Source organism: Hevea brasiliensis, chromosome 3, assembly GCF_030052815.1.
Source record: "Hevea brasiliensis isolate MT/VB/25A 57/8 chromosome 3, ASM3005281v1, whole genome shotgun sequence".
Lineage (NCBI taxonomy): Eukaryota > Viridiplantae > Streptophyta > Magnoliopsida > Malpighiales > Euphorbiaceae > Hevea > Hevea brasiliensis.
This window is the reverse complement of record NC_079495.1, coordinates 96,322,027-96,334,847: the sequence shown is the minus strand read 5'-3', so window position 1 is coordinate 96,334,847 and position 12,821 is coordinate 96,322,027. Positions and strand designations below refer to the sequence as shown.

At 25.1% G+C, this 12,821-nt stretch overlaps 1 protein-coding gene across 1 annotated transcript; it reads right to left on the bottom strand.

Annotated features, from left to right (window-relative positions):
- Nucleotides 1–7,566: 7,566 nt before the first annotated feature.
- On the bottom strand, nucleotides 7,567–9,775 carry LOC110642885 (L-type lectin-domain containing receptor kinase V.9). Its single transcript, XM_058144092.1, has one exon. It carries the CDS (start codon nucleotides 9,694–9,696, stop codon nucleotides 7,717–7,719), a length of 1,980 nt encoding a protein of 659 aa, XP_058000075.1. The 5' UTR covers nucleotides 9,697–9,775; the 3' UTR covers nucleotides 7,567–7,716.
- Nucleotides 9,776–12,821: the final 3,046 nt, after the last annotated feature.

Sequence of the window (12,821 nt, the reverse complement as noted above, 5' to 3'; positions counted from 1 at the left end):
TTGATTTCACCCATTTTAAACCAAGACAAAACTCATTAAAAAAATTATTGCCTTTAGACTCATTTCAGGTTTACTTCTATTCGATTCGAGATTCGAGTTAAAAAGATATTTGCCTTAACTTATAAGTTATAAGTTCTAAAAATTAGTTTATTTACTTTTTTATAACATTTTTTGGGCTTATTAACTAATGAAAAAACAATAATAAGATAGGGAGACTAACTTTTTATTTTGGTACTTGTAAATCCTATACTTATAAGTTAGTTTGATCAAGTATTTTACTATATTACCTTTATTTAATTTTTAAAATTTTACCATGTTTGTTATTTAATATCCTTTTAGTAATTTTAATAATAAATGTACTCGTAAGTTATTTTTGTCAAATATAAAATTCCCTAATTATAAGGGGTTCTACCTTCTATCTAGCTAGAGATCTCTTCTTTACCTCCATCTTTCTCATATTTTCTCTTTTCCTCCTTTTGATCTTTTATTTGGGTAGCCACAAGTGAGTATTTTCACTTGTGGCAACCTCTCCTTTCTTTTTTATTGGTTTTTTTCCCAATAATTCTTATATCTGTATCCGTTTGAAACATATTTTGATAATATCTCATCAAATATATCATTTTTGACAGATTTTGAATGAATAAGTCCTCATATATGTTATTGTTGATAGATCTTCAATTTTTATGGTTTTTTGTTCTCTCCTTTTAGAGTTTTTATATATTTTTGTTGTTAAGATATTTTGCTTTTTTGAGAAAAGTACTCTACAAAGTGCAAATCCTTCCTTTAAGAAATCTAAATTTGGAGACCATCTAATGGGGCTCATAAAAAAACCATAGAATCGAAAAGTGGGGCACATAGCCCTTCTATTGATCAATCTACATACCCTGTCAACACTATCGGATTTTTTAAATTTTTTATATTATTTTTAGTATGAGTGGTTAGTTTTATTTATGTAAAAATATAATATTTTAATTTATACTTCTCTTTTGTACTCTATTTCTAATTAATGAAATATTTTCTGTTTATATAAAAAAAAGTTATTTTTACTAAATTTGTTACTTATCAGCTACTTATAAGCATTTTAACTAAACACATACAAATTAAGCGAAATGTAATCATTTGTAACCCTAATATGTCATTTGTAAACCAAACAAGACTAGCAAATTTTATCATGTAATACGTATTTATATTAGTTACATATAGAGAAAATTAAAAAAATAATAATTATATTTTAAAATATTAATTAATCTAAATGATATGGATAATCTAATTAAATGTAACCACTTTTAACCATAAAATTTTGTCATTTATAAATCAAATAGATTTAGATAAAGCTAACAAAACTTATCATGTAATTTGTATTTATATTAATTACATAAAAGAGAAATATATTCGATAATACTCTCTTTGGTATCCCTTTACAGATATGCCTAAACTCTCATAAATCCCCATGAACATTTTTAGCAAAAATGGTCTACACTAGTCGATCTGCCGAGTAAACCAATGGTGAAAAATGATTTCTACACAGTATATTGGCATGGAAAAGCCTTCATTACTATTTTTGTACGCTCAGTTTAAGATCCAATTGCATGCTACAGTAATTTATCACTCTTCATTTTTCGCTATTTTCTTTTGTTTCTTCCTTATTTATAAGAAATTTTTATATTTTGTTATTAAAAGAGTGTATGTGTGTGTGTGCTTGTCTAGATATATACACCAATATTTAAAGCATGGCATTGCACGTGCATCAAATTAGAGAAATAAAATTTAATTTTGAATTTAAACTGAATTTTAATATAAAATTTTTGAATCAAATTATTCCACTAATATCACTAATTGACAAAAAAAAAATTCAGCAACTTGGCAAATTATTGATTTTTTATTTTAATAATTGTAAATTATATTTAACTTATATCAAAATAATTAATTAATTAATTTGTATGCAAAATATTGTATTATATTAAAATCAAATTGATTATATATACATGTTAAATTTTATTGAGTACCATTGTGTTTTACCTTTATTAGAATTAATTTAACACTGTGTTTGGTGAGAAATTTAAAATATGAGATTTTAATTTGGTAAAAAATATATGTTTTTCTTTAATTGATTAGAGTCATGAATATATATTAAATTCATAAATATGATAAACATCTTATTTGAGTGTTGATTTGAAATAATTTATAAAATAATGTTATTTTAAATCCTCTCTAAAAGGTTCTTAACAAATAATGGTAATATTTAAAATCCACAATTCAGAGGAGCTCTACTTTCTCTCTAAAAACTAATTCTTCTCCTCTATTTTTCTGATCTTTTCTCTTTTCCTCATTTTGATCTCCTCTTTGAGTGGCAATCAGTGAGTATTTTTATCAGTGACAATCCCTCTTCTTCTTTTTTTTCTATTATTTTCTTCTAATAATTCTTAAATCTGTATTCATTTAAAATAAATTTTCAAAATATCTCCTTAGATCTATCATTATTAATAGATTTTGAGTGAATAAATTATCAAATATGTCATTGTTGGTAGATTTTGAGTTTGTATAATTTTTTTTCTCCTTTAATAGAGTTTTATGTATTTTTGTTACTAAAATATTTTGTTTTTTTAAGTAGACTACTCTATAAAATGTAGGTCATTCTTCAATAAGAGATTTAAATTTGTAGGTAATTTACTAGGACTCGTAAAAAGACCATGAAGTCAAAAGTGGGCATGAAGTCAATCTACATGCTCTGCCAATACATTATCAAATTTTTTAAATTCTTTATATATTTTTTTTAAGAGTGATTAATTTCATTTATGCAAAAATATAATATATTGACTTGTACTTCTCTTTTGTATTATATTTCTAATTAATGAAATATTTTTCTATTTTTATAAAAAAATTATTTAAAATTCGCAATTTATCAATAATTTATATTAAAATTAAATCCAAATCCCTTATTTAATATTTCAGTATTCAAAGATAGGCATTGTTGTTAATGTGTGCGTCTACAATGTATTGTTCATATGTTATCATATTATTATTTAAAAACATTAAATATTTGACTTCAAACTATTTTTTTATTATTTAAAATATAATAATCATTATCAGTATACAATATATAATTACGATTAAATTAAGTAAAATTAAAAATAAAAAATAAATATTAATTATATTTTTAAATATTTAAAAATATTTTTTAGTGTACAATATAAGTGATTTCTTATATCATATATGAATAAATGAATATAGTCCTCATATTAGCATTTTTGAAAAAGTTTATCAAGTATTATCACTACAAGAAATTTTAAAAATAAATACAAAAATTACCTACCATTGAATTTTGTTAATAATTTACCAACGATTTATCGACGTTTTATCGAAGAAAAAAAGAAATAATCAGTATACAATATATAATTACAATTAAATTAAGTAAAATTAAAAATTAAAAATAAATATTAATTATATTTTTAAATATTTAAAAATATTTTTTAATGTACAATATAAGTGATTTTTTATATCATATATGAATAAATGAATATAGTCCTCATATTAGCATTTTTGAAAAAGTTTATTAAGTATTATCACTACAAGAAATTTTAAAAATAAATACAAAAATTACCTACCATTAAATTTTGTTAATAATTTATCAACGATTTATCGACGCTTTATTGACGAAAAAAAGAAATAAATTTAAAATAATTTATACCTATGAAATTACTGATCGATTACTGATAAACAATTTATTGACGACACAATTTCATAGGTAAAATGACGCATAATATTGATGGTAAAATTAGCAATCATATAAAAAAAATACCTAAGACAAAATTCTTTGGTAATTGCTGACTAATTCATATTTGGTCAATAATATTAAAACGAAAATTTAAAAAAAAATTAAACACTTGAAAAATTTTAACTACAAAAATTTTTCGTTGGTAATTTACCAACGAACTCATTTTTATAGGTAATTGTAAAAAAAAATAAAAAAACAAAATTTTAAAATAAATTACCTATGAAAATTAACCAACAAACCATATTTAGTCGATAATATTAAAAAAAATTAAAATAAATGACCTAAGAAATAATTACCAGTGAACTTATTTTTTGTAAGTAATATTAAGAATAAAATAAAAAATAAAATTTTAAAATAAATTATCTATGAAAATTTTTCATCAGTAATTATAACGATCTATATTTAATCTGTAATATTAAAAAAATAAAATAAATTTAAATAAATTACCTGCGAAAATTTTTCATTATTAATTTACCAACGAACTCATTTTTTTAGGTAATTTAAAAAAATAAAAAATAAAATTTTAAAATAAATTACCTACGAAAATTTTTCATCGATAATTACTAATTAACAGTATTTAGTCGATAATATTAAAAAAATTAAAATAAATTAGCTACAAAAATTTTTCATCGGTAATTACTAATGAACTTGTCTTTTGTCGATAATATTAAGAAAAAAGTAAAAAAATAAAATTTTTAAAATAAATTAGTTAATTATCAACGAACCATATTTAACCAATAATACTAAGAAAAAATAGAAAAAAAAATTTACAAAAGCTTAAAAAATTTTACCTACGAAAATAGTTCGTTGGTAATTATCAACAAATATCTATTTCGTCGGTAATCTATCGGTAAATCACAAAAAATATAAAATTTCTATATCGTTTGTGAATAGATAGGAGGGATATTAATTTCTTAATAAAAGAAAAACCACTCTCCAATATATAGCAATTGTGACATAGACAATATGTGGGGCCTACTTTGAACCCCACTAGTTATTTTTTTAAAGTCATTTAAATCTTAATTTTACATTTAAATTAAAATGATTAATAATTAATATTTAATTTAAAAAATAATAAAAAATTTTATAAAGTAAAAATATATTAAAAATTAAATTAAATGAAAATTTTAAATTAAATTTAAAAGTTAAATTAAATTGAAAATAAAATAAAATAAATTAAAAATAAAAAAAATAAATAAAAAATATAAAATAAAAATTAGCTACGAAAAGTTGTCGTTAGTAATTACCTACGATAACTTATTATTGTTTGTTATTACCTACGATAATTTATTATCGTCGGTAATTACTAACAAAAAGTATTGTCAATACATAGTTGGTAATTTATTAGCGTACGATCCCTACGAAATTATCTAAACAAAATCCTAATTTACTTATGAAATTGTTTGTCGATAAATTTAATGATAATATTTTTTTCGTCGATAAAAATTACATACACTAAAACTTGTGAATGAAAAAATTTCATTGGTAATCCTAATTACTAATAAAATATAGGCATATTTGATGATTAATTTTTGTAATTATTTTTATAATTTCTTGTAGTGTATTATAATATTTCACTACATTCATACATTTAAAATGTAACTTTATATATATATATATATATATATATATATATATATATATATATATATATATATATATATATATTAAGAAAACTATAAAATATATCTAATGCACTAATCAAGATTTCATAATCAATGAATATTAATATTATTATAGATAAATAATAATTATGCGTTTTTAGAATTGTATTAACGTATGGTGGTAATCATCGACCGATTACGCATGACAAAAAGGTTTTGCTAGTTATTTGCAAAATGAGGTTAGAATTGTCTTTTTATTATTAGGCTAAATGATTAACAAAATTCCAATTTTTATAAGTTTTTTAAATTTTAACTAAATTTTTTAATTGTTTTATATTTAATTCTCTAATTTTTGCATAATTCTTAATTTTAATAATTAGTTTAATTGGAAGATTCGATTGACAAAAATAATTCAAATATTTACCTACATTATCAATATTAGCTAATTTTTTCTAATTTTTTTAACAATTCTAATCATTATTTTTAAATTAATAAAATATTATTTTATTAAATCAAATAAAATATTATTTCTTTTGTTTATATATTCTTTATATATATAAATTTTATTTTTAAATATTTAAATTTTTCATTTATTAAGTCATATATTTAAGATAAAATGATAATAAATATATGAATCGAAATATAAATAGAAAGAATAAGAATTAAAAATTGAGAAAACAATGTTAGATAAATTGTTCAATTATGTGCCTTTTTACACTATAAAGTTTGCTAAAATTAATACAAATTATAAAATTATTTAATAAATTAAAAAAATTTAAAAATTAGTTAAAATTAATAATTCACATAAAGGTTTTGATTTTTTTTTATCATTTAGTCTTTTTATTATTATATATAGTAATTTGTATTTTTTTATAAAATTAATTTTAAATTATATATTTTATTTAAAAATTCTCCTTTAAAAGTTTAAAAATAATGAAAATATCCACAACTGAATTTTATTCAAAAAATACTTAGAAATGTATCTGTGTGTAAATATTTATTTAAATTACATATTTTTTATTTAAAATACTTTGTTATTTATATTTAATAACAATAATACTAATGATTTATAATAATATATGTAGACAAAAAAGGTGATGAAAAATTATAAGGTTTTTATCTTAAAAAGAAAATATAAGGTATATATATATTTTTTTCATATTATATATTTCCTTGTGGTTACCGCAAGTGGCATCAAAAGTGATTCAAATGCGTATAATCAAAGAGAGAAAATATTTATTTTTTTAAAATATTTAAAAGAATTTTAATGCTATAAACAAATAAAAATTTAAGAATATTTTAATATATATATATATATATATATATATATATATATATTATAATTCATTTTCTAACATGAAAATTAATAATATTCTCTTTCGACATTTGTGGGTCTAATTAATTATATGAGTAGTTTCTTGAAAATTTTACTACCAAAAAGTAATTACAACTTTTATATCCCAATTTCAAAAGTGATTCAATTATTTAGATTGAAAATTTTGATCATTAAGTATATTTATTATTGTATTTGTTATTATAGATATGTTTTTCTAAATAATATATGATTTTTTAGTTGTATTTATATTGTAAATATATTATATTGTTAAATCATAATAAAATAATATTTTGAGAAAAAATAATTGATAATCATTTAAATAAATGAAAATTTAATTTGACTTAGAAAAATATATAAATATTTAAAATTTTAAAAATATTTAAATTACATTCACTAAGATAGCGTGATTTTGAAATTATAAAATATAAAAATATTAAATTATATTATTAAAATAAAATAAATAATCCATGTAACCATGTGTGAAAAATGACTAATTAGTTTAAAATTTTAAATATTTATATTAGCTTATAAGTGCTTATAAATTAATTTTAATAAGTTGAGCTAAGTCAGCTTGGTTCAATTTGATATTACAAAGCTGAGTTTATTTTCCACCAAGCTTGAAATGATCAACTCAATTGAGTTTGCTACTAAATCAGTTCATCATTGAATTAGCAAGAAATTTGTGTAATCAACGCAATCTCGGAGGATTATGTTTATGCCCGATTGCGCTGGTGCATAATACTGCTTATTATTAATTCTGCTAATTATGTAATTACAGTTCGTTTCATTTTAGCAAATAGCATCTTTTTCATCCGTTCATAGTTTGCCATAACAGGAAAAAGAGAGAGAGAGAGAGAGAAATGAAGTCCAGATATTATATACATAGAAAAGATTTCAGACATTGTCTAAATATCTTCACCTGTAAAAGCTATTTCGCACTTCAATTATGCTTGGTGTGCAATTATCCATCACCTTTTTCTTGCGCAATCTGATTACCATAGTCAACGACCAACAGACTTGAAGGATTCAGTAAATGTAATTGAAGGTGTACTATAACTCAATATGGCAGGTTTATAGGACTCTCCTTTCTGATCTTGACCCAGAACATGAAAATCAAAATTCTCAGGGAGTGAAGCATCGCCCTTGAGGTACTGCAGAACTTGTGACATCCTTGGCCTAATTTCTGCCATGGGATGCGAACAAAGTAGTCCAAGCTTCAAAACTAGTTCAGCCTCTTCAATCTTGATATCTTTGTTCAGTTTGGGATCCACAGTACTCAAGATTTTCCCTTCCCTCCAACGCTGGTATACCCAATCCACTAATGCCACCTCTTCCGGTGACACTCGTGACTCCACTGGCCTTCTACCACATACTACTTCCAAGCAAAATGCCCCATATGCATAAACATCAGTACTTGGGGTTGCCCTGCCATTTTTTGCAAGCTCGGGTGCAATGTAGCCAAAGGTGCCGGCTACATGAGTAGTTTGAGGATCCTGTGTGCGTTTGCTACTTCTTGCAAGCCCAAAATCTCCCAATTTCGCTCTCAAGTCACTATCTAATAACACATTGCTGGCCTTTATATCTCTATGAACAATAACTTCAACCCATTCTTCATGAAGATAGGTAAGTGCTAAAGCAACATCTTTGATAATCTTAAATCTTTGAACCCAATTAACAGTTACTTGTGCCTTATTATAGATGAATTTGTCAAGACTGGCGTTAGGCATGTAATCATAGACCAAAAGGAGCTGACCTTCACCGCGACAATATCCAAGTAGTCGAACCAAATTGGGGTGTCGTAGCCGGCCAATGGTTGCAATCTCAGCTACAAATTCTTTCATTCCTTGTTTAGAGTTGTGAGAAATCCTCTTAACTGCAACTTGGGTTTTGGATACCGGAAGCACACCTTTGTATACCTCTCCAAAACCTCCCTTTCCAAGCAGCTCTGTCTCTCTGAATCCTTTGGTAGCTGCAAATAGGTCCTTGTATGAGAACCTATGAGGTCCATATTGAACCTCCCAATCTTCTATTATCTCAGTGAATTTGTCTTTCCTTTTCATAGATAGAAAAACAATGAAGGAGAATATTATGGCTGCCAATACAACTCCAGATATGGACAATCCAATTGCTAATTCCTTGCTTCTGCTTTTAGATTGCTGGTTTCCAGGGACAGATGGCAGTCGAGATAGATCAAGCTGAGCTTTCCCTTCCATCTGAAAACTCCAACCCAGAACATAATGAGATTGTACTAGTCGGCCAGTGGCGGAAGAAAACCCCACATACATCTGGTCCAATATTACTGGTGAAATGTCTATATCCAAAGACAAAAGCGGGAGTCTTGGTTTGCTAAGGTGAATCGGAGCTAATGTAACATTAAGTTGATTGACTGTAGCATCATACTCCACCCATGCCTGTATTCGTTCTCCACTAACCATACTCAGATTCTGGAATTCGCCAGTTGCATCTTCAAAATAACCTGCAGGGAAAGATTTGACCGATGTTAAGCTGTTGATGTCAATTCCAACATGGTTATCATTGATATCATTGAACTCTTGGTTTCGAAATGTGTCGAGCTCAACAGCAACAATATGATTGGATGAATTTCCATTATTTGTGCGGTTAAATAACCCCAGATGTTGGGATGATGCACCGGATGATAACTCCTTCGAGGGAGAAATCACAAAAGCCATGCCATGGCCATTTAATTTGGACTCGTCAGTGACAATGGCGAAAACAAAAGTCGTCGAAAACGAGAACGCCTTCCCGTTTGATGAATTCTTGACGGTTTGTGGTTGAGCGTAAAAAGCACGACCAACTGAAAAATATGTAGTGTTAGTGAGCCTAAAGAGATTATCCGCAGAGACCTCTGCTACCCCGGCAAGTTCTATATTTCCGTTGAAGCTGAAACCGCCCATGCTGGCGGCTGCAACCCTGATGAGAGCACCTAGCATTAGACATAGTTCAAATACTCTGATCATCATTTTTGGTGGAAGTTGTGGTTTTGGATATGGAAAGAAGCAAAACCTGCTCTGCTTCTCTGTTTTACCTTTACCAAGTCCAAAAAATTAAATTTATTTGCAGTTGAGTGTCTAATTTCCTAATTGAAAAATCAATTGCTTACTTTTCGCCTAAAGAATTATCATACCCCAATATATTAAGCGGACTATTTTGACTAATTTAATATCTTTTCAAATTTTAAGTGTTTTCAATTTTTACATAATCTCTTTTTTTTTTTTAAATAACAGAAGCACACTTTATCAGACAGCTCAAATTAGAAGAACAATAATTTATCTCGGTCTTCATAAAAGCAAAAGACCCATCATCTATGTCTGTCAGTGTATTTTGCTTTATGCTTTTGAAATCCTTGTGTTTGTTTTCTTCTGTAGGCCTCTCCTCCATATAAGAGCCGGGAAATATTAAATAAATTATTTTTTCAAATAAAATTATTTAACAGGTGATTATAGGAAGAGAGGATTTTGATTATAGTAATTTCTATAAAATTAAATTAAATTTTAATTAATTTTATAAAAAAAATTAAAATTTAATAATTTTTATAAAAAATTATTATCCTAATTGTATTAATATTATCTTTTAACTTTAATTTATATTATAAAAATTATAAATTTTAATTTAAATATCACTAAAATTTTATAAGCTACTATTTTAAATTTTCAAATTAATTTATGATTAAGTTCATTTATTGTCTCTCAATATAAATAAATTTATTCTAGTTATCCAACCATACTCACCACTGTCGAAGAACTAAGGAAGACCAATCGGCAATCAATTAGCCAAGACGAGAAGCACTCACAATCGACCAACACCGCAACGCGCCTCCCCAAGCATTGTGAGCCAACAAAACATTTCCAACGGTCACATTTGAAGCCAGATCCACCACAGCTCCACAACAAGAAGGTGGTACTGCATCGGAGCTCCCTGACCATCTATAAGCCATAAGGATAGCCCACACAACCTTAGAATAGATAACTCCCTCTTCTTCTTATAAATCCCAATCGTAACATTTTTTATGGCTATTATGTCCACTCAAGGATCCAATATGTAGAATTTTTTAATGCATTAATTTGTGCTTTTAAAATTATTAAAAAAATTTTAAATTTTTTTTAGATTTATTACTATTAAATTAAAATAATAAATTTTAAATTTATAATATTAAATTATTTTTATAATTATATAATTTTAAATTAAAAATTAAATTGAAGTATATCCAAAAAAAAATTGAAAATTTATTTATTAGCATTAATAAAAAAATTATTAAAAATTCTTAAAAATTATACTGCCCTTAAAAGATTGTCCAGTTGAATTGTATACAGTGCACATGGTACAAGTATTTTTCTTTAAAATTTACACCACTTAAAAAAAAATGGATTGCATGGTATTAGTTTTGTTTTCTCTTTTATTTTATTATCTAATTTTTAAAATTTATTTTTTAGAAAAAAAATAAAATTAAAAATTTTCAATTTTTTATGTTTCTTTATAATGCATGATATTTTTTATGTTTTAAAATACAAAAAATTAAAATTATTTTATTTTGTTTAAATTTTTAGCAATTAAACAATAAAACAAAAAAAATAAAGATTGATTTGGAAGTGAGTTTTTCACTTTCTCTGATTTTAAATTCATTGTTGTTGATGTGCCAATCAGTGCCATGTGCTAGGCCCCACTCCAGAGGTGTTATTTCCGCAATTATTACTGGCAGCAATCCAAGCGATTTTATCCTAAAAAGGAGTTTCTGGGAGAAAAAGGAGAGACTAGTACTTGTAAATAATCTAACCCTTCGACTCCTAATCAACATGGGATGCTGGGCATCAACATAGTCTACCAGTCACCAGTCGAGGGACTTAGGGAGAGGCACATGACCACGTTCCCACAAACAGTGCCAATGTTGACGTGCAAAATCTACATCATGGGCTAAGCCTTGCTCTAGAGATATTATCCTCGGGACTGGTGCTAACAATAACCTAAGAAATTTTATTCTTGAAATGAGTCTTTGGGAGAAAAATAAGATACTAGTGCTTATAAGCGATTTAGCCCATCAACTCTTAACTGATGTGGGACGCTGAACATCAACAATTGTTAATAATTTTTTAAAAGTTTTTTTCTTTAATTGTGTTCTATGCTTCTAATACTTTTATGTTAAAAAATTATGATTTTAATTACACAAATAAAATTTTAACTTAAAAAGTTGAAGTGCGGACAAAAATGGAATTAGGCATAAACCAATCCAGCTCAAACATGCATAGCCTCTCATGTATCATGTACCAAATTATCATGAAAAGTTATGGCTTATGAGGTGGCCAGACAAGTTCAATGGGCGCTGCATCGGGCTAAAGTGGCCTTGTTCATGTCTGGTGCGGCCCACACAAAAATAATATTTTTTATTAAAATAATATTTTTTTATGCATATGATGATTTTGCGTGCACGTCATAAGTGTAGTTTTGAAGCTAATTTCAAACTTTAGTTGTAAATCAAATCAGTTGGGTGGAGTTTTGAAAAGTTTAAACTTAATTTGTCAAAATTTTTTTAAATTTAAGCTCAATTAATCATGAAAATAAGTTGAGTTAAATTGAGATTTTATCAAGTCAAATCTCAAATATCTAACGAGTAATTAATTCATTTATTGTTTTAAAAAATTTTAAAATTAAAATTTTTATAAAATTTAAAACTTTGTAACTTTTATAAGCCTTAAGATAATAAATTTAAAACTAAATAATTTTAATTAAGTTGACTCACAAATTTATTAAATAAGTGAATTTGCTTGACTTAACAAATCGAATATCAATAAATTTGAAATCATTTTGTTCATCAAACGTGTTCAAAAATTAAGTTACAGCTTTGTTTAAAAAGAAATCAAATGAGCCCCCAAATAATTTATAATCAATTTGATTCATTTATGGTTAATTTGTAAGTGTCTGTTTAAATTTTAGAGATTAAAATTAATTTTTTTAATAAAAAATATCATTTTAAATGTTGTTAAAAAAATAATTTTTAAAAAAAATTAAGTTACAACTTTATTTAAAAAGAAATCGAATGAACCCCCGAATAATTTATAACCAATTTGATTTATTTATGGTTAATTTGTAAGTG

What these genes read in the sequence shown, in the direction of transcription:
- LOC110642885 (XM_058144092.1), bottom strand. Translation starts at nt 9,696, where the DNA reads ATGATGATCAGAGTATTTGAACTATGTCTAATGCTAGGTGCTCTCATC.